At 45.9% G+C, this 27230-nt stretch overlaps 1 protein-coding gene across 2 annotated transcripts; it reads right to left on the minus strand.

Moving 5' to 3' along the window:
• Positions 1-767: 767 nt before the first annotated feature.
• On the minus strand, positions 768-22740 carry TBCEL (tubulin folding cofactor E like). 2 transcript variants are annotated; one of them, XM_055728486.1, is made up of 8 exons: positions 22606-22740; positions 18658-18807; positions 16254-16393; positions 12951-13132; positions 11623-11879; positions 8749-8875; positions 8160-8276; positions 768-2928 (listed from the first exon to the last, which is right to left on the minus strand). In XM_055728486.1, exons 2-8 carry the CDS (start codon positions 18788-18790, stop codon positions 2610-2612), a joined length of 1275 nt encoding a protein of 424 aa, XP_055584461.1. In that variant the 5' UTR covers positions 18791-18807; positions 22606-22740; the 3' UTR covers positions 768-2609. The 2 variants fall into 2 exon arrangements, with proteins under 2 accessions (XP_055584461.1, XP_055584462.1); XM_055728487.1 differs by having other exon boundaries at positions 18658-18804; positions 22606-22651.
• Positions 22741-27230: the final 4490 nt, after the last annotated feature.

Below are 27230 nucleotides of genomic sequence, written 5' to 3' on the forward strand. Positions count from 1 at the left end.
TTGTGACTTTTGCTGTCCCCAGCAGACCAGGGGAGCCAGCCTGGGTGTTAGCACCAAATCACCAGCAGCTACATGGCGCTTGTTGACCTTGTATGCCAGTAGGTGTTCTCTTTTTCCATCTTTCGGTACCCACCACATCCGTCATGAATAAAAGCACGATTTACTGACAGTTCTGAGCTGGTGCAATGACAATACCGCTCCCCCCATGGACAGACTAACCTTTTGTGGGCCAACAAATTTAAAACCACATACTTGGGTCTTCTTTAACATCCCATTCAATTCTTTAATGGTCTTTGTATTTCCTTCTCTGAAACAGAGACATTTAATTGTGCTGAGGAAGTTGGTCAATAGTTACAGCATCTCATTAATATAAGTTACAATGCCATAAATATACCCACATAGGCAATTACTGCTCTATAGAATTAGGTCAGAGATACTTTTGCATCCCCATCAGTCACTTACCTCTGACACTGCAGCAAACGAGGGATAACCTACGAGGTCAAGGGAAGAAATAGGCTTCTAATATTAAACAACCTTATCTTCATAAAACTTTGTTTTATAACAAAATATCTTATTAAACACAACTTTTCCTATGCGTATGTATGTATATATCATACAGAATTGTTGGCTTAAGAGTTCCGCTATAAGGCAGCAAATGCCTTTCACTGCCCAAATGGAAAATACATCTTCAGTAAAGCTCTAGCTTATAAAAGCGTCATCTTATGTTACACTGCTGCCCCCCCCCTGCTCTTTTGTTTTATGGGTACCACGGCTCCACAGCTACGTGCCATGGCCTCTATGCTACCTATGGAGAATCTTGCTCCATTTCCTAGTGCTCATCTCAGCGGGGTCAGGAGATTGACATTTTTGGCAGGGGGATGAGGCACAAATTACCAACTTGTCTTAAAACTTCCCGTTTTTAATCATTACTCTGGATGCGGAACTACTCCCCTCCAAATGGTCCCCACATCCTGAACCTGAAGACTATGAAATAATACTTCATCCCCTCCCCATCCTACCTTGCCCCACAATCTAGGTAAAATATGAAGAGAAATACACAACTCCAAGAATATAAAAGGAGCTCAGTGATATGGACAAAAGCATCATGGGAAAGAAAGTGCACATGGGGATAAGGGAGCATTTTAAAATGAAGGTCAGAAGTTCATGTGTAACTAGAGCCCTCACTGCACAGCTTCGAAAGCTTTTATGCAGCTGCTTATAACTAGGTAATCTGAAAAGTCTTCAACTTGTCGGGGGACAGAGGAATAAGGGAGGACACAGGAAAGTGGAACAAGAGACATAAAGGAAGAGGATTTCATTGCACAACAAAGGGAATCCGCTCTGCAGTAGGAAACAGGGCCTAATTTAAGCAGCAGCACGCGATACCTATGAGGTGTGTGTTGGGGGAAGCCAATACAGATAGTGAAAACCTGCTTTACAGTAACGTGAGTCTAGTTGCTTTGTTACTCATCCTCTAGAAACTGATCCGAGCCAACACATTCTCCTAGTTCGGACCCTAAGCAGGGACCCCACAGCTGGGGGGGCCTGGGGAAAGTGCTAGGTTTCACTTCTGGTGCAACAGCAACAAACACAAACTTCAATTTTACTCTTACTCTCTGCCAGGAGAGCAATTTTAGCCATTCCACTTTCAGTACAAACTGATACAAGGTGAAGTGCATACTGGAGGATCTCTTCAGCATTGTGCAGATGACTCACGGCCAACAGGGGAATCGACTCTTCAGCCACTTTTTGACCTGTTACTCTAAAAGCCCTTCCAATGCAACACACGTCCACCGTCTTCCAAAATTCACTTTGCAACGCACACAGCAAGGGTCCCATTGCCTCCAGACTGCCAGTGCCACAGGTTGCAGACACTGTGTGAGATGGGTACAGACATCAAAATATTCCCCCCCAAAATCAGAATAGGACAGCGTGGATATAGAGCATGCATTTTGAAAACAAATAGTTTCTTTCTAATAAGGTCTCTTTCTTTCCCCCATTTTGTGCACTCACACAAAACAAACCAGTGGAGTTAAGTGGATGCACTAAGTACCTGAGCTCTGAATCAAGCCGAACACTGTTTTAGGTCTCTTCAGTGAACTCGAGCACAACAAAAGTTTGAGACAGCACCCAGCTACAAAAAAATACTTCAGCAAGCTCGAGCCACAGTCAGATACAGCTAGGCCAAAGGGCACTCCAGTGTAGTGGAGCCAAACCCCCAAAAATTTAGAAAAAGAAAACAACAGGTCAAATTCTGCGCTGAGCTATCTTCTCCCTTATGGACCCTAGCGTTCTTTAGCTTGAACAACTGACCATTCATGCTCAATCACGAGTATACCGGAGCATCAAAGAAAACATCAAGGTATTGCACACACTGAAACACACGCACTGAAGTCAACTGTCACCTCAAGGTCACCTGCAGTGGATGGTGGGCATGGTTCTTGGATCAGGGCACTTCCTCTGGGCTAAGAAATTACCTGCTACAGAAACACAACCAAACCTCAACCAACCAACCAAAATAAAAACCTTGCAAAAACTCCTTAATGCATGTGTGTGGGTGTGTGGGGGCATGTGTGTGCACGTACGTGCACTCACAAGGTCAAAAGAGGCTATTTCATTCTGGGTTCCACATAAATTTTATCTCCATCCCGAATGCCATAAGAATGCAGTGCTCGTGAGCTGTATTTCATCTCCTCAGGACCAAAAGGAGCTTCCTGGTCCAAGTAGAAGAGCAGCATGTTGCTTGTTGACAACTGCACTACAGTTTTTAAGTGCTTCTTCAATTCTGCCACAGTCTGATCAAGACGAATCGACATCTCTTCCACCTTGTCCTGGAAGTGGACTTCGACCTTCACACTGCTCTGTGGCCGAAGATCCACAACCGCCAAGGGCTCCAGCTTCCCGTACTTAGTGACCAGCTCATGATACCTGAGAAATTAAACAAGTCCAGAATTATGGTACAGTTGTTCTTACAGCCAATGCACGTTTCACAAGTCAGTTTCTGTTTCATGTTACGATACTACCCCACTTCAGCTGCCACTGTATCCAAGGACACTACGAGTGCTTGCAAATATAAACCAACACCTGCACAGAGACTACAGTGACTGGATGACAAGAGGGTAAGTGCAGGTTCCAAGGTGTGATTCACCTAAAGCCCAGAACTCTTTGATGAGAGCTAAAACCAAAACCCAGGCAGCGATGAGCTCTCCTCATCCTCCATGTCAGTGACGAGCTGGCATATGGCTCTTCTGAAACATCTCACAGTTTAACCGGTGCTTTGCTCAAGGTTGGGAGGATGGATGAGGCTCCCACAAGTAAAGAACGCTGCCGAGCTAGCATTCAAAGCCCATGAGCGCATGCCTCTCTCCACACAAGTCTCCCACCCAGTAGCAACTAAAGGAAAACCCCACCTTTCTTCTCCGTTTGCCACCAAATCTCTCACACACTTTGGGGAGCTGAATGTTCCTCACACGAGACAACATTCACCCCGATTCAAGTCTGATGACCTGAAGAGGCATCCATAAGAAATAAATCCAGATGGTATGAGTCCTGTTTCCCCTCCTGCCAGCATGACACTTCACAGAGCACACAGTTTTTCTCAGTCAAGATGCTGAAAAGAGGAAAACAGAACCCAGAAAGCCCATCCACTCCAGTCACCTTGTCTCACAGTTCCCAAGCCGCACTGAAGCACCAACATGAACCCAAGTGAGCATCCAGCTAGGAAGGAGTATCTTAGCTGAAGAAGGTGAAGTTATCACTGATCTGAGACATTTGAACTGACTGGTCTCAAAACAGCTTCCTAAGAAAACCTGAGCAGTGAAGTTCTCTACTGAGCTTCTAATAATCTCAGAAACCCCAGTCCTGGCTGCAGTGGGATTTGGAGGAAAGACGCTACACTCACAAGACTCTACGCCTCCTGCTCCAGTGAAAACACTTTACTAAAGAGTGCCAGAGCCAAACTAGTGCTTACACAAAGGATACAGCCCTCAGTCCAGATTCCTCATATCTGTGGCCTCCAGGCCTGACCGATTTTCAAACATTCCTGCTGTTTTCCAAGAGGTCAGCGAGGTCCCAAACGTTACACTCCACTGAGCACGGTATCACCAAGATCACCAAATCAAGGTGAGGTGCCGCACAGTTTAGAAGCTGACAACCAATGGACTTCTTCTTGCCAATGGATCCTTCACACCTACTCTAAAACAACACTGGAATTTTACTAGCAGAGCCACACGTTCCACTGCCACTTTCTCCTTGGAGCCAAGTTCTCTGACTGTCCTTCACAAGGTCCATCCCGGGGAGCCATTCCCTGCAATGGAAAGCCCCTCTCACCCTCCCACCACTTTCAGCAGGTATCGCTCCTATCAGGCAAAGCTGCATCTCCCCTGCCTGGCTGGGAAAGAGGCGAAACGGCAACACAAACCACAATGTGATTGAAATGACAAAGACTGAGAGCTGCCGAGAAAAGGTAACGTTTCAGAGGCCCTCCACTGTGCGCCGTACAGAAAGCTCTTTTTGTTCCCAATCCAAGTCTGAGCTGAATGCGATCGGTGCTGTGTCACAGCCCGTGTTGAGAGACGATGGGACCTGGCAGGCCGGGTGACCCCAGGGAGGTCTGCTGAAGGCAGGAGTGTTCCTGGAGAACAGCAGTCCCTCTGTCTGCCGGGAAATGAGGTAAGGGCCACAACGCACTAGGATTTCCCCAGTCTCACGGACAAAACGAGCCTCCCCCAGGGCAGAGTGTCCAAAGGCAGGCCAGTGCCCTGCTCTCACAGTCACCCGGGTGATAGGATCAAGCCTGTTTATTTGGAAAAGCCATTAGCGCTGACAGCAGACAGTGCGCTCCCCGTATTTTACCCACTGGGCTACTGCCCATAGTAAGAGCAAGTGCTAGCCAACGTGGAGGATTTCTTTGCAGCACAGCTTCCACCACCTCCGGAAGGATGTGGTCAGCAGCAACAGGCAATGAGACAAGGGGAAAGAGCAAATCCACCCCTTGTTGCCCCTGGCCCTTGGCCCACTTTGGGATGTCCCTTCAACTCTCACCATCTCCGCGCACTGCATATCAGAAACAATTTCTCAGGTGCCTACTAGAAGTACTGCCACGATTCATGCACTAAAGGAAATTGCAGTGAACAGGACTGATAGTGGAAGAATGTACAGAGGGGAACAAATTTCAAGCAAGCTGAGAGAAAGAAGTAGCATGAGTAGGCTAAAATTATCAAATGCCTGCTGTAAATATGCGGAGGGTCAGGCAATGTTGATTTAAATTTTCTCATGTTGAGGAAAGGCAGAACAAGCTTTACAGCCTGCTCCTTGTACACTAGCTGCAGCCTGCAAAGAAAGTTTGCAGTCTGAATGACTGGCTTTCCTCAAATCAATGAGGATGAAGGCACGCTGCTCATATGGTTCTTTTGTACCCCAATAATAGGCACCCTGGAGGCTTTTATAATCACCCCTTGCAGCCTGGCAGACACTGGCTGCCAGAGCAGAGGATGCTGAAGAACTGAGCCTGGCTAACAGTGTCTCTGATACTCTGCAGATAAACAGCAGACCAGACAAACAGAGAACTCATTAAAAACCCACAGACACAAAGACGTCACTCTAGAAGACAGCCAATATTGGATTGTATGCTCAGCACTCCTTTCTAATGCATGATATCCAGAGAGAAAAATTATTCTTTCCGTTTCCCTCCCTTTCCAATCCCTTCGAGCTGCAGCCCGTGAAGACACGCAATACAAGCAGGGGGGGCTGCTGTGAGACAGCGTGCTGTTCACTGACCGCATGCTACACCGCAGCTGTCTTGAGGGGGACTGCTTAGACACACTCGTAAGTTTTCTGTACCCAAGTGCATCTTCTTCCTCCGCTTCAGGCAGCACTGCAATGCAGATGCTGTACCCCCAGCAACAACATGTGTGTGTTCTGATTAGATTCTAATTACAAGCCACCTTTGGAGAGACCGCACCAGATTTGGGAGCAAAGAAGAGGAAGCTTTAGCAACAGACACAAACAAAATCCCTCTGCAAAGAACACCAGGCTTCCCCTCCGAAACGGCTGCTGCGTACAGGTCCAGGAACTGAAACCTAGCCCTCGGCAGCACGGACACTCTCAGCTGCCTGCAGCCTTGTTAGAAAATAGTCTGTAGTGGCACACAACTCCTCCAAAACAGAACAACCCTCTTTGGCAGCTGCACAAGTCTCTTGGAAACATTGCACAGATGAAGGGATTCAGACAAAGAGCCCATTGACCATGAACCCAGCAGTAACGTTCTTTAAATTTTAAGAAATCAGAGGGGGAGGGTAATTCTCCTGTATCTTACCAAAACAACATAAAGCTAGTATGTTGGTCAAGATCAGCCCAGCTTTTTTGGATGGATGCTCCCATCTGGAAACCAACCCGTTGTGTGTGGTACTGTGTAACTATATGGGCGCACTCAGCCTGTTCCCAAAGTCCATGTCCAAACAGTAGCATTGTGCACCTCTAAGGCTATATCCCACTGTGTCCTTCTCAACAATATATGGGTCTTGGACATGCAAGGCACCTGTCACCGTAATACCCAGAGACACAAATCCAGCAGGAAAAGATTCCAAGCCTGCCAGCTATTTATTCACCTTCCCTCTCATGCGCAAACCCTTCCTCCTGAGCTCAGGGGGCCACATCATTTTCACCAGGATCAAAGGGCTACTCGCACCTCAGTTCCCGTCTCAGTCTGCACCCAAATACACCACTTTCAGCATGAGGGCCTGCCTTGCCTTCTCCCGGCTGGTTTTCCAGGTCAGCCCAAGCCTGTTCGCCAAAAGGCAGGACTACACTGCAGCTCTTGTGCTCAGCTGCCCTGCTGTTCTCCCCTTCTAGAGCCATGAACACAGAGACATGAAACAGTTTTCTTAGAAATAAAATGTTACGGAAAAAATCCGTTTTGGGAGCAGCACCATGAGCTCACAGTCCCCGTCTGTCTCCTCTTCCCCTCCATTCTCCGCCTCTGGTGCTATCTTTTCCAATACTTCTTTCAATTTTTCTGCTTCAATGGCTTCTAAAATTACAAGCCAGGACTTGTCCTCAGAAAAAAGCACAAGAGGGATCACCAGCTGTCTGGTCTCTCTGACTACATTAGTACCCTTCGCCTCTGAACTGACGCCAGTATGCCTTGAACAAATACTGTAATTGCTGGACCTATTAGTATTCATATAAAACACCATGCCCTCATTCCCCATCCCAGCCTTCCCCTGACCTTTCTGTACTGGCAGGTCACACACACAGCGCTTTCGAAAAACAACAGACATTTTACCTAAGAGTTAAGCTGGGGAAAACACTGACGAGCCAATATAAACACTGACCAGATTCTGTCCGCCCTTTTGTTATCCATACTGGGCCATACCTTTGACCTTCTCTACCTCGGTTTGTCCCTGCTTCTGTCTGACCCCCCAGACACACACTCTGGCCCTGCCCTCTCTCTGTAAAGAAAGGGCTATGAAGCTTTGTTGTCTGAAAATCGCATGAGGGTTCTAGGGCAAAAGGCACGTAAATGTCTGCATGGCTTGATGCTCCATGATCCTTCCTCAGTCCATTAAGAAGCAGTAAGTAGATGCTGGCACAGAGAAGATACCAACTGAACAGCATCTGTCAAAGTTCATTAGTTTACCAAGATTAACGGATCATTGGGCATACTTTTTTGGCAAAGAAAACCCATCAGACTTGTGATTTGCGGGCTTGAAAGTGAGGGGACAGCTTCTCATTGCCAGTCACACTCCACACACCAGATGGTCAAAAGAATTAGATGCCCCAGCCTGGCACTAGAGAGCACGATCTGTACTGGCTTGGGGACTCCCAAACACAGGTGGATTACGAAGCTAGCCGTCGGGGAGGCCAGAAAGCAATGAAGATCATGAACTGAACAGTCATGTTGTTTAATGGCACTTGACGTGGGCATTTTAAGACCAAATTTGACTCACGAGTGATTCTACAAGTCATCAGACAACACTCTAACGTAACAACATTAACTAAAACAGATTGAGAAAGCAAGAGAGGAGGAAGGCGAGGGCTGGTTTTTCATGGAACAGCTAGCCCAGATTTCCCATGTAACATCACCTGTTCAGTCACCTTTCCTTTTGCCTTGCCACCCTTCTGCCCCGGCTCTCCATCCCACGACAAAGAATTCATACCTGAATGGGACTTCCTCCTCTGGGAACTCCATGTAATATCGGATGAAGAATCGCTCTGAGTCCTCCCGCTCCCCATCGGCAACAATGCTTCCGTTGAGCTTGATGATAGACGGCAACCTGCATGCAGACACCAAGAAATATGGTCAGCAAGAAGAGAAACCAAGACAGGGTGACCAACAAGACAGTCACCATCTACATCGCAGCATCTACCAATGCTACATGCCACATCATTAACACCGGGAGAATCGTGCCAGGTAGCTTACGCCTTGGTCCCCTTGAGAGAGAGGGCAAGTTCTATGCAGTTTCTCCAAGCACATTGAAAACTAAGCATTTTCATTTCATGACGTACATCCACTGTGTGCACAGGTATGTATGAGACTCAAAAAATTCTCCGAGAATTAGGGAAGTTAGACTTAACATTTCCACTACTCCCACTTACCCACACAACAAAAAAAGAAAGCTCAAGTCATTCTGAGCAGCGAATTCATACGAAATCCCATCTCCTAAGATCCTCTTTCTCCCATTGCCCACTCCCAGCCACTTATTGCCATGTAACACTTCTGCTGAGCGGAATAAACAAGCAACAGACCTGGCTATTAGCAGCTTTCTGCGTTCCTCAGTGGTGTAGGACTGCAGCAAAGGGATTCCTAGCAATTTCACTTCCTCGAGCTTGGGAAAAGAATTTAACTTGTCAATGTCTTCCCAGCAATGCAGACCTGCTCAGAAGAAAAGACTTGCTTAAACAAACACAGTTAATACATCATATATCCAAATTAATCAGACACAGCCAAAGAACGTACGTGACAGGCGAGCATCAGCTGCTGTTTCTTTGAGGAGCTGGCTTTTTGCTCCTGATGTGCTGAAAAAAATCTCCATCATTTGCTTACGAGACAGAGTAGTTTAAATTCTCTCATGCTGTTTTGTAAGTCTAGAAGGATGAACTCCATGGCTGATTAGGAAGCTTAGCTTTTTATGGACTATTCAGTCTTTGGCCTCACCGCTGAGGACTGACTAGCATCAGTTATGATGGCTGCATCTATAAAGGGATGCTGCCTTAAGCAGTATTAAAGTTGCCAGGACTTCTGTCATTCTAGGCATCACTAAACAGCCATCAAATGGCTTTACCTTCCACACATGACCACCTTGGGTCCCATTTCCACTCATGACCCAATGGTAAAACAGTCCCAGAAGTCATCCAGCCATTTAATGAACAAGGCCTTAACTCAGTTTCAGCCCCCTCAAGACCTGATATTTGGGATAACAAGGCAAGCACAGAGGGTAAAATAAAAAAGCTGATGATCAACTAACAGTACAGCTCTGATTATGTGGCAAGATCAACACTACTCATCTTCGCTCCCTTTTGCTGTGACTGCAGGAATGTTTACCACAATGCTTTTCTGATGACTGTTCCAGAAGCTTACACTGGCAATGTGAGTTAGAAAACTGGTCTCTCCGAACAGCGTTCAACAGCTTCACCCACACAGTATGGAAAATGTAAAAAAAACCAGAAAAAAATATCAGTTCAAACAACATCAGTGGTCTTATTTGAGCTAAGCCTGTCAGGAAATGCCAAGTTCAAGCCCAAACCACATGCCAACCACAACTCAGAGAAAGGGGCTCTTTTCAGAGCAGAAACAAAACTGTAAGTGTTACAACACTATGCAAGGTGGGCAGAGAGATTTTCCTTTCTCCACAGTGCCCAAAACGCCTCTGCCAAGGTCACCTATGCCTAAAGCCATCATCCGGGTATCATATCAGCCATGTTTACAGACAAATTGAGAAGAAGTTTGTGACAGAACTCTTCCACCTGATCTCTGGGGTGCAACGTCACCAAAGAGTGGCCGGTACCTTTCTGAAGTACACCGCTCTGAAAGGGTCAGAGCTGGCAGAAAGCTAGTGCAGAGAGTCAACCACCTCTGAAGGTGAAACTGCTGTCAGCCGTGGCATCTGTCTCTGCAGGAAAATCTGTTCATCCCCTTGTGACCCCGCTGTGTTATAACTTCACTAAAACCCATTATCTTTAGCTCATCCCTGATCTCCATTAAGCTGAAAGAGCCTGCAAAGAGGCGCCAGTTTGGAGTCTCCATGTGACAGAATTTTGGAGTACAGCAGCTTTCTCAAAAAAAAAAAAAAAAATATTTAACATACTCTTTGGGATTTCTATTTGACTTTCAGCTCCCAAAATATCAAACTGCAATCCAGAATCCAGAGTACTTAAATACCTGGCATCAAAATTGCAAAACTACTTACCACAGGAGCGCTTGCTCCTCAGTGAGACAGTGCTTTCAAATCCAGCTTAACCGGCTTTTCTTCCTCTAGTTAGCTTTAAGCTTTTGTCATAGGGATTCCTTGATGCTTACATTGCCGAGCATGTTAATAAAGTACCTTCTACCTTAGCTATAACTTAACTATCACTTGCACAGCATATAAAGCTGTGAAGAATGAAAGATGATGATGCATTAAGTACTCTTGCAGAAGAACTTCTGGCATACGTGTCACCTCACAAACATGTCACAGTCCTCACCAGCTTCCTCTCTCTGAGCACGAGGTGCCCTCACCAACACGCCAAATGCTTATTCTTTTTCTGCAGCGTTGGCTGAAAATTCTCTGGGGCTGAAGTATAAAAGCAGCCTCAAGCATAACTTGTGATGAGCTTCTAATAAATGAGCACAGATGACAGAGACAGCTTTTGCTGGTGAATGCTCAGCTTTTACAGGCCACATACCTACACATATGTTCATTTTACCCAAGATAAAACAGGGAATAAAAGGCAGATGGGATTCTTTCATCCCCTTCATTGCCAGATACTTATTTATCCTTCTCCACCCAGGAGCACCTCAGGCAGGGACAGGAAACAGAGGCAAACTACTAACATAAAAAATGTTTGCCAGCTCATTTTGAGTAACTGCCAGCCCATGCTACTCTGACTCACCTTTTAGATAACGACTAACTACCATAAGCAGCAGCTAAAGCCCACAGAGACAGGCAAGCTGATTCCTTGCCTTGTTTTCCTCTCCTAACACTAAGTTCTTCAGGTCAGTGCACTTCAGTGCATCTGCCTGCGTGGCCCTGCATTAGCACCATTAAGAAACTTGATTTCAACACTGTAGAGCTGTTGGGACTACATTTATCAACAGCTTTTCGATTCTGCCGGGAAGCCAGGATAGACCGGGACAAAGGGCACTGGACATTTTCATCTCTGCTACAGCAACAGAACTATCCCAAAGGTTTAGGCTCTTGCTCAGCACTCCTGCCTTCACCTGCCCCCTTCTCACACTTTGCAGGAAGCAATGCTGACTACAGGCAACCTACTGCTAACACAGGCCAAAGAAGCAACCGCCGCAAGGCCAACGTTTGAAGAGCACAAAGCCAGTGTGTTTTTCACTTACTCAAAAGGAGAGACTCCGATCAACCACTGTCACTTACGCTGAGAACAAAAAGCATACCGCTTCCAGACTCTCACCTGACTTGTGCAAATTGATGGAACGCAGGTTGGGGAACAGCCTTGCTAGGGAATCTTCCGACTCTTCAATGGTCGTGAGGTTGTTGTTAGCCAGAATAAGTGTGTCCAATGATGGAAACATAATTCCCAATTTTCGAATTTCAGTCCAGTCTTGAAGATTATTGTCAGTTATGTGGAGTAATTTGAGAGACTGACAGCAAACCGGAGAACAAGACACTGTTTCATAGTCATTAAGGCACAGGAAGAGCTCCTCCAAGCTGCACAGAGGAAGAAAGATCATATCATCATCTCAACATACACTGAAAAACGGCTACCCTCTTGGGTACAGGGACATGCATATGCAATTTTAACACAACTTTCTGTAACAGCTCTTATGTGGTTTGAAACCTTGGTGCAGAGAAGACCTTTGAGCACTCCAAGTGGAACGTTTCAACTACATCTCTGCTCCCATCCATAAACTTCCTCCACAGATGAAAAATATTTCTAAGTGTACCCCTAGCCTCCCAGTATTAATTGTGTAACAGATTGCTTGGGGTGGTGTTCCACATTTGTGCCCAATAAGCCACCAACCCAACTCCAATGGTGATGGTACTTGCTCTCAGTGCTCACCACTTAATTTAAAAAGGTGGTTTTATACAACACAGATGACGTTTTTTCCCCACATCTCTGCCTCTGCCAAAGATCCCCATTAAAGAAAGAACAGGTCCCGCTAAGTTTTCAGACAACTGAACTAGCTCTCCTAATCCCAGGGAAGCATGCATTGGCCATGCAGGATATGTTGCTGTCATCATCCCCGCTTACAAAGCCGTACAAAGAGGAATCTTACCAAAATGAAGACACTGAGGACATTTGCAGAACCAGAATGCCACTGCCAAGGTGGACTGTGGCCAAGCCACAGAAATCAACATTTTTGCACAGAAAAGCACGACGAAATATTACTTGACAAGTGGCCAGACCCTCAGACCTGCATCCCATTCAAAAGCTATTAGTATAGGTATGCACCACACCATTCATTCTGCAGTGACTCAGAGGAAAGCATGTCACCTCCTAAATTGTCAGGGTGATTATCCACCTCTCGTGGATAAAGCAAATTTAGATTTGAACAAGAAGCCCCAGGCTTTGCTGTGCCACTCAAGTTCAGCTTTTAAGACAATGTAAAGCATTCACCTGGCCAGTTCCCCATCTCCCAAAGAAAAAAATTCCCTTCTTCTCTACTGATCATGTTTGCATCCTCGTACCCCTCTCATCCCACACCAAGTGATTTGATAAGCCAGCCTTGACCTGCGTGCAGCGAGCACCCCTTTCTATGCCCAGCTCCCCATGCTTACTCTGGTAATTCCTGCAGGATTGTGTGGACTGTTTCCCAGGAAGCTTTGCTGTTGTTAAGCACAAGTTTGCGAACACCAGCGAAAGACCCAGCACACCTTCTCTCTAAAACGGACAAACTGAGAGGGTTGGAACTCAAGTTTAGAAACTCCAAGTGGGGAACGTTGGACACAATTTTACTGACCTAAGTGGGGAGGGAAAAAAAAAAAAAGAGAAAGAAAGAAATGCATATCAGGCAGTAATCGGACCTCATGCAATAATATCCCGTCTCCTAAAAGGGGGCCTTTTGGAATCACCACAAGCCAAAAAATGACATGGGGGAAAAAGCCTTAAGGCTTCTGGATAACTACCTGTAATTCATACTCCAGCTATTCACTGATCTAGATTGATTGGTTAATTGCTCATTCACCTCAACAGTTCATTTAATTACACTCTCCAAGCAGCTTGATAAGAGAAGGCCAGTCTCTTGGGAGAGGTCATAAAATCCACCTCAACACCAAGCTTAAGAAGCAGCAGCACATTACAGGAGCCAGCACGCCACACCCCTCTTTTAGCAGGGAGGCAACAGGTATGTCTCTTGAGTTTATGGACAACACTCCGGTCATGTGCTTAGCTTTCCACTGCCCCCCACTAGCCACAGATCTTATTATTTTGCCCAATGTAAAAGACAGATAGAAGCTCACTGTACACATACAATGAATTACTTATTCAACAGATTTCTTACAATCAATCCAAACGTTCAGGTAGCTGTTTAGGGCTACCTTCTCTTTCTGTGTGTACAGATATGCACCCGAGGGCAAAGTAGCAAAAAGGCAAGAAAGAAAGATCAAGAAAGAGAAAGAAAAGCCAAAGGCAATGACTGTACAGCTCCAGAGCGCGGGACGGATTGTGTGATCAGGACAGGTGCTGACCTAGATACTAGAAAGGTATGGGAACAGGGTATTGAGACGATCCATTTGTAGTTCTCTAAGAGTGAGCAGAACAGCCAGGCAGCATCAGTCCGTAAAGAACACGTCATGTCAGTTTAATTTTCCTCTTTGACTGAGTAACCGATTCAGCAGGAAGTAGTATAAGGGAATGACAGCTTCCGACGCCATCAGCACACCAGTCGCACTGGCAAACTGGGGACTTACAGTGCCTGGGATAGCACTGTAAGTTAAGAGTTCAATACAAAGCTAGCAGACATACCAAGGGAGTGTTCTAGCAGAATACTACTCATTACCAGAATAATTGAACACTACGTGTTTTCTTAATCAGCGGGTGATACTAAGGTGGGAAAGGCTGCCATCACATATTGGTACAAGGCTAGAGGCCAAAGCAAAACCACCTGAAACCCATAAGATGGAAGTTCAGTTCAAGAATAGTTAAAGTACTAACATTTGGGGGAAAAGACATTCATCCAGAAAATAATTATGAATCAGAGAACACCTGGCTAGAAAGCTCCACTCCAAAAAGTGATGGGGATGGGAGGAGATGAGACAGACCATGACATACAGGTCAATATCAAGGCCCAGTTCCTAACAAAGGACAATTGTCTCAGGCAGAGGTTGACCTTAAGTGTTGCATACGTGATGCTGGAGGCAATTAGTCTGCCCCACTTCACACCTCACCTTAGGTGATGTCATGTTTCAGGCACTATGCCTTAGGAATGAAGGAGACCAACTGGAATGACATCACAGGAACAAAAACAACACAGGATTTAGAAAAAATGGCCTATAATAAATGACTGGAAGAACTGATTTTTTTTCAGTATTATAATACAATAGGAAAAGGAGACATGAAAGCTCTTCTTTGTGGGTATAAAAGGCTATCATTATAAGGAACAGCGATGAATGCTCCTCCATGCCTGCTGAGAACAGGGCAGGGAGCAATTGGCTTAAATTGCAGCATGGGAGACTTAAGTTACATAGTTTAGACTATGAGGTTATTAGCTAAGCATGGGAACAGGCTACCCAGGGATCTGGAATTCTCATCACTGGCAGTTTTTAAGAGTTGGGTAGATATTTATCTGTTGTGGATGGGCTATGAAAACTTAATCCCACCTTGGAGGAAGGGGCCAAAGTACACAGAATGCCTTTCATTTCCTGCTTTACTGCAGCTCATGCAGAAGCCGGTAAATTACGCTGTCCAGGGCAGCCTAAACAGACCGAACAAATAGCAGAGTGTGAGGCATGCAGCTTGCAAGTGACAAGGGTACATGCAGCTCTCCCTGCTGCTTACCAGACATGAGGTCAGCCCCACTGAGAGTAAGAGGCAGAGCAGGGAGCAGAGAGGCAGCACCCCATTACTGTGGGAGGGGGCTTTTCGGGCTCAGAATAAAACAAGTCTGGAGATACCATTCCAGTTCTTAGGAGATATGCCCTCAGTATAAAACCATCTTGCCTGGCTCTGATCTCAACAGACAAGCCTAAGATCTCTCTCCCACCCACTGAGCTAATATTCTAGGCTAACAAGGAAATAACAGGAACAGGGGCAGGGAAGCCTATCCCACTTCTGATTTTGCAACCCCCTGTGCCAGAGCTGGGACATTTCTGCAAACCCTGCGTTCACTACCTGTTTAAAGACAGTTTCATGCAACTGAAACACATGATACCTTGTTGCACATCCTGTTCTTTTCCATGTATTTCCAACAATAAACACTAACATAAAAGCAAAGCATAAGCCAGTGAGGAACTCTTAATGACACTTGAACAGATTGCAGTTGTTTTACTTGTATTACAATGCATTTGTCTAGCGTATTTCATCCAAGCACTTCAGAGGATTATACAATAGCATTTAGCATTAATTAAAGAGGCTTCAGAAATATCTTTTGAGGTAAATGTTATTAAACCTCTTTTGCAGATAGGGAAACAAAAGCAAAGAAAGAATAAACACCTTATCCAGCATCATAGAACCGGTGGCAAAGCTGGGAATCAGCTGCCATTACTCAGACCTTCTCAGTTCCTACTCTGTTAAAAACTGCACTGCTCACTAACCTCTTGACATTAGAAATGCCAGTTCTGGTGCTTTTCATGATTTTTAAAATATATATATAGATACACACACACACATATTTGTCAGCTGCAAGTGACAAGCCAAGATCTTAAGTCATGAGGTAAACGAAGTGGTCAAATGGATTAAATTCATCACATCTATTGCTCGCTTGTTGTCAAAGAAAATAAGCATGTTTCAAAGATGAGAAAGAAGACACAATGGAAATCTCTCTCCTTTAAACGAACAAAGTACTCTTAAAACCTGCAATGTGTTTGCAGTCATAGTAATAGCCATCAAAGTTATTCAGAGAGATGCACATGTAGCCATTTTACCTCATGCCAGTCTTCCAGTTTATTGTCAGAAAGATCTAGCTCAGAGACATGAGCACAGAAGGCAGCAATTTCATTCTCATCCCCTGCACAGGTTATGCCACAACTGTTCAGTACTAGCACGCTCGGAAGGTTGAGGCGATCTGAAATGGGGAAAAAGAAAAGATGCCCTCTGGTCAGCATCAAATCGCTTAGTTACAGCAGGTAACAATAGGCATAAACAAACATGACATTCAGCAAAAGAAAAGATCTACCAGTAATTCCACAATTTACACATATTTAAGGATCTAAGGATAAACATGGATTTTATGACAAGTGACCAACATCAGTCAAGAAGTCTTCTTGTGTCTAAACATGAAGTACCACTCAGTATCAGTGCTCTTCAGTTACTACAGGCATTTCTGTCCACATCACAGAGAGGATGGGCCAGTCCTTTGTAGTTTATAGTATGTCTCATATCAGTCCTTGCCAGAACTTACGCTCTTCCCCAGGCATCTGCTGCTGCAGACAGGATACAGGACTAGGTGGGCCGTTAATTGCACAGACAGAGTCCCTTATCCTCTTGTACTTAGCCCCTTGGGGTTAGTAACAGCAAGGATGTATTTAAACATTTCATTTCTAAGGTTTCCCTTTTCAGCAATGTAGAACGTTTAGCATTCTTACATCCTGGAAGAACTTAGGTGTCTACTCTGCCTTGTACGTTTCTACTTCGGTTTTGCCCTAGTTCTTTCTCATGCAGGTGAATGTTCTTGCAGCTATTTCACAGATAGGGACTCGGATCTCAGTCAGCCTGATTTGCTAAAGCCAAAACATGATATAGTTAAAAGCTGTGGATTTGTAACAGGAAACCATTTCAACACAAGAAGTCCACATTTAGGCAAGGCAAGCTATCAGGCTTACACTCTTTCACACACAATATGGCTCTCCCATGCCTGTGGAGTATCGAAATCTGTTAAAATGTAACAAGCCTTCTCCTAAAAAGGTGGCCCTTCTTCTCTCTCCTTAATACTTGACAGCTACACAACTAGAAATGGATTCTCACAGCAGATAATTATCTGGAGTGATCTGAGTTTTCAAGTTTCCTGGTTCATTAGTGTTCAACTTCTTTAGAAGATGGTGTGCTTTGGGAATTAGTCATTACATACTTGTAAGTCATCTCTCAGTCACGTTTTAGGACTTACAAATGTGCCTTCTTTTTCAGCATCCAAACAGCTCAGGTAAGCGGGTGCTTGCCCACAGAAGAGAGGGCATTAACTGGATGTTGCACCAGGCTGATTTTCTGTTCGTGTTAATTTTCAGCGACACGTGGTAGATTTTATCCTCAGCTGAACTCAGGCCCATTTTTCTCCTCTGTCAAACTCAGTTACTGTGATCTTCGTCTAGCTGACTTCCATGGCTATTTTCCCCTTTGGGGCTGGTTATGATACAAATTGACCTGACGGAAATTTAAAGTACTCTTCTAGATCAAGACAGGCAAGAGGTTACAGAAAGAAGGGGCAGTTCTGGCAGGATGTTAATGTTAATCTCAGGTTCATCTGTACAAACCAAGAACAAAATGCTAATATTAGAGCATAAGGGAAGACTAAAGGGCGTCAAATGGATCCAGTTCAAAGAGCAGGAAATAGTGACACAGATTCTGCCATCTAGGAGGCTCAAGGACATACATAAGCAGCACAGCGCTTCAGACACACATCTGTCTGAAACTCCCTCAAAGCAGTAAGGTCAGAAGCAAAGCAGATAAGGTATTTCTCCACTAGGTCAGCATAAGCACAGTCAGAGAGCATTTGATGCCTTGAGAAGAGAGCCAAAGTAAACCACAGATTCGAATCACTTGTCACAAAAAGAAGCCTACCTGGAGATTCAGAGACTCGTTGCTTGGCTTGAAACATGGTCCACTCCTGTGGACACTGGACTCCTGTACCTGCAGGTGTCAATGCAAGCTGATGGCACTGCATGACACCACTACCATGTGAACCAACCTCAAATATAGATCAAGCGTTACATATTTGTTAAGCCATTTCTGCCAAAATACTTGTTGTTGCAGTCAATAATAAAATAGTTAGTATCACTAGTCTGAAGAAAGTAAGCTCCAGGGACTGCTGAACCCTCAAAACTGAGCACTGCACAGTGCTTTGTTTCCATCTTTCATGGACAGGATTCTGATTCTGTTATGCTGTAGGGAAACTTACTTGTTTTCTAAAGCAACTGGTTCAATCACTACATCAACTTTGCTGTCTTTGTTAGATTCCAGTCTCTCAGCCCTTCAGTAAGAAACATATTACAATACATTGCGATGTTTCTTTTTCTGGTAGATTTAGGTTGATTCTTCTTTCAACGTAAGTCAGAACAATGAAGAAACTGATCCCACCCAGTACCCCACAGATGCTCAGAAAGACCAGAAGCCTACCTTTCATAGGTGAGCCCTGTGGAGTTGCTGGCACGTGCACCCCCATACCAGGTCCACGACGATATGGGAAGTTCTCAGGGCTGTATTTCTCACAAAGAACTTGCATGAAACTCCTTCCGCTGGGCTGGTCCATGCTCCCTTCTTGGACTTCTGGTTAATGCAGAAAAAAATATAAACAGAGCATATGAAGAGTCACCAACTAATAATCGCCTCCAGCAGTGGCCCTTGAGAACATGGGACAGAGAGTGACCAGATGGGTCATGGGTTTTACTTCTGAACTACAGATTAGTCTAACAGGTCATATTTGAAGTTCAAGATTACAGGAAAACATTACCTGAAAAGAAAACAAAACCAGAGGGCCCAAGCTACACAACCATGCTTTCCATCAAGCCATTACAGGCCAAGTACGGGACCTCCTTGACCCACATGCTCTTACAGGACAGTTCCCAACACGCCCCAAGCTGTAAAAGGTGACTTCTGTACCTCACATGAGGACAGTGAGATATTCACAGATATTCTCAAACACATTTCCAGGGCAGCAAGGAGGGGAAAGAGCAAAGAGCTGTACATGAGTAAGAAGAGACTGCTCAAACAGTTATTTTAATCCTGTAACTTCCTTTTGTCTAACTTGAGACTTGCAGTCAAGATCAGCTTTTTGGATGGGAAAAAAAAAGGAAAAAGGATCCGCAGCTCCCTAACTGTTTATGAAAAAAGCGCTACACAAAGCAGGTTATGGTTTGGTTTTGTAACATCAGGCCAATGCTGTAAACAGCTTGGAGCTCAATACTCTCTGCTAGCCAGACTTCCATCAGTTGGCCCACTGCATGTCATGGAAATACTCAAGTTTGATAGTAAAGCTTACTGAGGGTATCTCAGGGCTCTCACCTTCACTGACACCAGTGGCTCATTCAAAACAAGCTTTGGCCTCAAAAGGAGCATGACCATTTCTCCTCTGACATCTGCAAAGAACTATAGTTCTTCCATCCTGCTTGCAAACCTAGGCTTCTAATTAGAACACAACTGCTGTGTCACAAAACACTCTCAAGCACATCATTTGGCCAGACCAAAAATGAAGTTTTGCCAATTCAATTTTGCAGCTGCTTAATGTATCTGGAAGATAAACATGCCCTCCATATCTACGCATGTCACAGAACAGTACAGGAAAAAGGACTCACCACATCGCAGGCTGCTGACCTGCCTAGAAAGATACCGAGTGTCAGCTGGAAGTATATTTGGCAGAAAGATACCGCGATGGTCGGCATTCTGCCATACCCTAGGTGGAACTAAGCTTATCTGTCCTACTTTCCCGCACATACTCTGAACGTGGCATTTTATGCTTTCCTGGGTAATAAAGGAGTCGAGCTTGACACATGCATGAAGAAAGAGAACCACACTGTTCCCAGGTTTCCCAGAGGTCTTGTAGTACAAAGCGGGGTCAGCTGCCCATCGTGGATATGGAGGAAAGATCCACATCTGCCCATTCTAACAACACAGGGCACAAACTTGCAGGAATCAATTGCAGATTTTTACAGTGTACAATTAGTCATGGAGCAGTGTTTTCAGTGAGTGCTGCATAATTACATTTCTAGTATACTAGCAAAACCTAGCTCACACAGATATGCATCACACAAATATGTACGTCCAACACATAAACCTGCACCTCCAGGAGTGGAAATCCATACTTTTGAGCTAACGGTGGGTCCATGTGTATGTTGAAAGCAGCAGTGCTAACCAATGCCTAATTAAAGTTTCTGCCCACTGCCATAAACTTTCCTTTACATTTATTACAGGCAATATAGATATAAAATCCTGAACAAAAGTGATGTAACTAAGGTTCAGGTTCCCTTTGCTGAGAGTCATCTGTTTAACAAGCTCTACTTTAGTTCTTCGTGAGCGGACTATCTAAAACACCTCTATCACAAAGGACTTCAGTATAACAAGAAGTAAGTTGACTGAAGCCTGTTATAATTGTTATATTATACACAAAGTTTACATGTCACAAATAGGGACTTAAAGGATTGATCTTACTTTAAAAAAAAAGCCCACACCTTTTTTAGACCTCAACAACTTGGTAGATTCATAGCTCAGACTTAACTTCATGTCACCAGTCTATCTAGCATCAAAAAAGAAATCCTCAAATTGAAGTTTATGTTAAGAACAAGTCATTTAACTTTATGCAAAACCAGTCCACATGCTATAGGAACAACGTGCATTGTCAGCCAAGGCTTTAGGCTGAAAAGCCTCATTCCAGAGTGGTTTGGGAGCTCAGTACTGTAGGAAAGACAGATACTTCTTTCTAAAAGCACATTCAAACCTCCTGGTCTGGAAATTCTGGAACTCTCCCATGCATAAAGCTTTCTGTCCTTCATGTTGCTTTTCTATCAACCCCATTCCCATTTATCTGCTGAGCAAACATCAGCTTTAAATTCCACATGAGAAAGTCACCTTAACATCGCACTACAGGCAAAAAAATCATGTTTTCAGCTACAATATGAGAACAATCTAGAACTGGGGAAAAAACACTAATGACATTTACATTCAACAACTTTGAATCACAAACATTTTATTTCTCAAGCTTTACTTGTGCATGCTAATGCCATTACCAGATGACAAAAAATGTCAGCGAGTGGGCATTCACCTTTTCCACTTCCCTTCTTGTCAAATTTCACATTCAGTATAATCATCTGTCAGGCACTTGGCTTCTCTGAATCACTACAATTGCTTGAGAGCAAGGATTAACAGAACATGCAAAGAAAGCATGACACATTTCAAGTGAATGCTGTCTGTACAAGGGCAGGACAGGATGATTTGCAAGGTGCGCATTTCTGAGTGTTTTCCTACTGATGGCACAATTCAGATCCTAAAATAACTTTGGGGTTACTAAATGATGGCGTAGATTGCAAAAGACATGATCAGTCTTTGAAAGATGTCAACGAATAGCCTTTGTTGTCTATATTTAAATGCTCTGCTGGAAGACTGTGGCCTGAGTGACACACAACATGGCAAGTGTCTGCAAAGAAGAGCACAACCCTGACTTGAGATCCAAGGGAAGCCCAGGGGGCTGCTGCAGCTGATGAGTGACATGAAAGGAGAACACTAGAAATGAGATGAGAAATATTTCTAGCCCCACGCTGTAAGTGTACGAGGAGCCTAAGAGAACCTTCAGGAGAACTACATCATTAATAACATTCTAATGCATTCCAGTGTCACTTGAACGCACGCCTTCAGAGTACATCCTAACCAGCCACATGCCGAACACACGTTGACATGTTTGTTTACATGAAAAACAAAGCGTAAGGGATGGATGCAACAGAACAAACTTCTGCCTAAAAGAAGCTGGTATGTCCTTCTCCTAAGACATGATTCAGGGAAATTATTTCTGAAGTGATCTTGAGAGACAGATAAACGAATGCTATCAGGGTAGACAGGCCGACCCTCTGAGCTGCCAAGGCAAGCGACCCCAACACGCAAAATGCTGCCAGGGACTTCATCAAAGCAAGCATAACTATTTGCTCGCCTGCCACAGCACCACGCTCCTGGAAGCAGCCAATGCTAACGGCAGGGACTGTGGCCAGGAGATGGGAGCTGCAGGAGATGCCCGGCACATCACTTGACATGCTGCCGGCCGGGGCTCTGGCATTGACCCCCGCCGGGGCCGCTGGAAGAGCCGCCACCGCAGCCGGCGGGGAGCCCGTCTGCCGGTCCTTTGTGCTGTGGGGCCCACGGCGGGGGCCACGCCTTCAGCTGCACCCCGGCAGGTCGGGGTCCCCAGCCCGACCCCACAGCGCTGCCCCTCCGCCGGCCCGGCCGCCTCGAAGAGACGCGTTAAACCGCCGCTGGGTCCCCTCACACGGCCCCGCCGGGCCGGACCCTGCGGGTCGCCCCTGCTGACAGCGGCCTGCCCCGCTCCGGCACCACGGCCCCGCCGCCCCCCCCGGCCCCGCTCACCCAGGCCCGGCGGCCGCGTCCCGCATTGACCCGGAAGCAGCTCCGCGGCAGCCAAACATCACGTGATCGCCCCCCCGTCACGTGGCGGGGGCTCGGCCGACGGAGGCGCCCCGGTTGCCACGGAGACGACGACGCCCGCGGCCCGTCATGCACCGCGCCGCCCTTGCTGCCGGGGCACTGTCCTCTGACGTCACCTAACCTCATCGGTGACGTCAGAGAGGCAGAGAGGCAGGTGACGCCAAGATCGCCGCAGCCCCAGCGCCTGCCGGGGAGCAGCGGCCGCCCCAGCAGCCCGGGGTCGCTGGGGGCCGGAGGGGCAGGCCCGGCAGTGTGCGGAGCAGTGCAAAACCCGCAAGCGTTGCGTGATCCTGGCGTGTGACGTCAGGGATCAGCTCCTCCGGCAGCTGCGCCCCTTTGCTGGCAGCGCCCGGCCAGCGTGCCTGTCCCTCTGCTGCTGGCTCACTCAGCGCTGTCTTTCCCGTGGGCTGGCCATGACCTTGGAAGGAAGGCTGAGGCATCATGCAGGGAGAAAGGCCCTGGTGCATGAACCCGCCTAGCGACAAGCCTGCCTGGTTCCCTGTCTCCATCCTTGACAGGATTATATGATAAAGGTCAGAAACCTGCCGCAGGTGGGGAAGTTTGGAGGAGAGCTGCATTAGCCATGGCAAATCGCTCCAGCACATCCACACACGCTCCCAGGCTGGTACATCATCAGGACAACTTAACCCTGTTAGTTCAATTTATGCACACTCTGCTGATGCAGCAGAATACAATGGCAGCGTTGTAAGTGCTGCCCAGGTGGAGAACAAGAAAATGTGTTCAACATCAGCAGGGCATGAGACATGGGGGTTTAACTCTTGCTCTGCCACATATTTCCTGCCTGACTTTGGGCTGATGGCATAGGCATGTGCCTAGGACACTAAAGTGGGAGACATAAAACTCATACTAGGCCAAGAGGCAATTCTTCTGGGACACCTACCTGGAGCTGAACCAGTTTGACTAAGGGTCTCTCAGCAGACAAGGCCCATCCCAAGAAGCAATGTGAGCCTCAGGCAGACCGCTGCCAGAGTTAGAGCCATTGGCACGTTACTACATTAACCCCAACCGCAAAGTTAAAAGCGGCATTAGGCTTAATCAGAAGTGCCCCAGCCTATGACTGCTCCTAAAATTCAGCTACTCTGTCTCCCATTCTCTGCTTCTCCTTGGTGCTGGGACTTGGTTCACACACCGCAGCTTTTTAAATAAAGCATTGGGTATGTATCTTCAAGCCATCGGTGGAGAAAGACTGAGTGGCTTTCCAGCCTTGCCTGATACAGGATTATGGAGGATTCTCGTTACTGCTACATATCCCGGGGCAAGTTGACCAGTGCCCCTATGAAAGGGTTCAGGGTTTTCAGGTGTCATGGTCCAAATCACATGCACTGTCTCCTTGTAATGCTTCTGTGTATCAGCCTGTCATTCCCAGACTCCTTACAGTAAAGCACTGGCAGCCCAAGCTGTCAGTGCTGAAATATATGCATAGCTTTCACGGGCCTGATTTCCCTTTAACAGAGAAAAAACACGCTGGTGTTCTTTCTTATTACCCTGTTGACAAAATGTTGGTTTTGTTCCTATGTGGGCCAGGACAGATGAACATTGCCTTGCTAATGCTCCATAAAAAACCATCTACCCACATGCTCTGAATAGCTTATTTGGTTCTTTTAATACATTCCAGAGAGAGCTTTGTCTCCATGTGTTTTTTCTTCCCCCCACCCTACTTCTCGTATCTGTTTCAGTGAGATAAAGAACTCCATTGCATTCAGAGACTACACTTTTACTGACAATCCTCATGTTTTTTGCACAGCTTACCTGCGCTATTTAGTTGCTAGAAGGCAGACAGAGCATACTTTAGTGGATAACTGGCACCAGCAGGCTACATTTTGATTTGAAATACATGTCAGCTGCTGCTTTCTATAGTTACAGATCAACTAGATAGAACAGATGTCTGCATTAACCTCGCCTGGGTCAGTGCTGCAAGTGTGAGAAAGTGACCAGTGTATCCCCCTGGCCTACATTAAAGACCATTTCAACAGAGACGGGACGAGCCAGGGAACTGCGACCACAATATAGTCTTTCACCTCTAGGGGCCAGTTTGAATTCAGCCCAAGGTAGCGCTGATTCAAGGTGCTGATCATCTGTTGGCTATCTCATTGTTCAGTGAAATAAGTTTGATGGGTCTCAATCTGCTCCTCCCTGGCAGACAAATATCCGCTTGCCGAAGCTTTTGCTACCATTGGCCACCCCGGGTGACCCCTGCCTGGCAGGCTCCCCTCTTTCCCACTGCCACCTCCCCCGGGGTTAAACAGGCCGTGGGAACTGGAGTCACCTCTTTACTTGCTTCCTCCTTATCTGGTCGTGCAGGGGATGCCAAGGGTGGTGCTCAGCAATGCTGGCGCTAGTTCATGCACGCAGAACAAGTGCCACTTAAGAGGCATTCACGCCAGTGGCACATCCACGTTAGGTGACAGAGCAACCCAAATACAAGTTCATTATTTTCATACTTTTAGAGCCAGACCTGATCAGCCTGAGCAAAACATCCACAACATCTGAAAAAAATTCCAGTCACAATCCTTCCCTCGATACTCACACTTCTAATGCACCACAAATAAATGTCACCCACTGTCAACAGGGGCACTTATCAGGGTCCAAGCAGGTTCATGAGGCCAGAAGGGAACCACTGTTAATGTCCAGAATATAAGCCAGATTCCCCTAGTTTCACTCCCATCTGATCTAGAGCAGATCTTTCAGGGGAAAAAAAAACAAACACAAAAAACCCAAACAACCAAAAAAAGCCACCAGCATGTACCCTTGAAAAATTACCGGAGACAGAGAATCAAACACAGTCTGCGAAAAATCAAACAGTTAATTACTTACTATGTTAATTAAAAAAACCCAAACAATAACAAAAAAAACCCCAAACGGGCCTCATTCTAGTCAGAGTGAGGCACCTAAACCCAATTAATTCCCAGCCCACGCTAAGAACGTTCCACAGGTCTCAGTGCACCCAGGGAAGCAGTGTCACTGTCACACATGGGGACATGGACCCACCAAGATCACGGAATTTGTCCGGGTCACACACGGAGATAATGGCAGCAGCAGAGGAGGGAGCATCTAGTAGACTCTGCTGCTTCTCAGAATAATTTTCCCTATATTTAAGTCACCAGAGGTTTTAGGAGGAGGGTGGGGGAGAGGATTCAAAACATATGCAGTTTTCTACTTCTTTTGTATAGCTTTTCGATCCTTTCGCTTCTGGGTTTGGCAACTGCAACTTTCTTCACCCTTGGAGATTATTCTTCAGTTCCTCAAAGAGCCTTCAATTTTCTCACAAATCTCTTCCTTTCACTTAATTTAAACATTTATGGCCAATTCCATGATTTAATAATGAGAAATAAAATTGGAGATTTACTAACTGTAGAGAGAAGACCTTTCATTTCAGCTGGGGATTAAGAAGGGAGTTAAAGGTGTGAATCCTGTTAGCCACGCTGGCCTAACCTGAGCTTTGGCACACTAAAGAGCCCAATCCTGAGAGACACTGAGCACTCCCTGCTCCCACTGAAGCCAGGGAAGTCCTGTGGACTCAAGAGCACATTGCAGATTTGAGCCCCTTAAGACACAATGCTACTGTATAAATCCATAGCAGCACTGCCTCATAGATATTTTGCTAATAACTTTCAAGCCTGACTTCATTTAGTGCTACCACCAGCCGGTCAACTCCAAGCAGCTTCTCACTACACCATTAATTTCAGGTAACAATTCACTAAGATCTCTGGTTCCGCATAAGCGCTTCCCAAATCACTTCTTCAGTCTCTGTCAATTACCTGAGACTAATGCACCTTGAAGTTACCTTTTAGAGCAAACATTACTCCATGGTCATAACTCTAAAATATTATCAGTAGCCAAAAGACAGGAACAATGCAGCTTTCAACTTCAGAAATTCAGACTGCACATTCAAACACAGAAATAAAAAATAAATCAGTGCTGGTGCAGTCATATGGATTTTCATAATTTGGCAATTGCTAGGCATGTTCATAGGACCAAATGGACCTTCAGCCTTTTATTAATTTGATTTCATTTTCTGGATGACTACTATTAGATAAAGGCAGTTTTCTCAGGTACCACTGCAATGGTACTGGCCATCAAATTATGTCTGGCAGATCAAATCTCACACACTTGGGGCTAGACTCACTGAGCTGGCTGCCACCTTACCCTCTCCATCATGACGTGGGTTCTCTCCCAGACTTGGGCACACAGTGCAGGATGCAGCATACGAGGCTCGCTCTTCTTCAGCTAGCCTGCCATGCTCAGGAGACTCCCCAAACTCATGTGTGATCCTCTGATCCGCCAGCATGGCATCTCATGCTTTGGGAAGTGCCGTGGCATGGTCAGGTGCTCACTGATGCAGCCTGAGCAGCAAGAAGGGCAAACCTGGGCATGTATTGCACCTAGTGCCCTTCTCCAGTCAGCTCTGGATCTGTCCCTGCTGTGCAGCACAGCACGGCACTCACCTGTGCCCCTGGTTGGGACACATCTCATTTTGGACCACGGCTTCCATTCTGTGCAGCCAGACAAAGAGGGCACCAGCAGAG

This window comes from Falco cherrug, chromosome 17 (assembly GCF_023634085.1).
Source record: "Falco cherrug isolate bFalChe1 chromosome 17, bFalChe1.pri, whole genome shotgun sequence".
Taxonomy (NCBI): Eukaryota; Metazoa; Chordata; class Aves; order Falconiformes; family Falconidae; genus Falco; species Falco cherrug.

Excerpts from the sequence above, each read along its gene's own strand:
- TBCEL (XM_055728486.1), bottom strand. The coding sequence starts at position 18,790 with ATGGACCAGCCCAGCGGAAGGAGTTTCATGCAAGTTCTTTGTGAGAAA. Across the intron at positions 13,133-16,253 it reads AACTGGAAGACTGGCATGAG|GTCAGTAAAATTGTGTCCAA; the intron begins GTAAAATGGCTA and ends CTCCCCACTTAG. Across the intron at positions 8,876-11,622 it reads CATCAATTTGCACAAGTCAG|GTCTGCATTGCTGGGAAGAC; the intron begins GTGAGAGTCTGG and ends TCTTCTGAGCAG.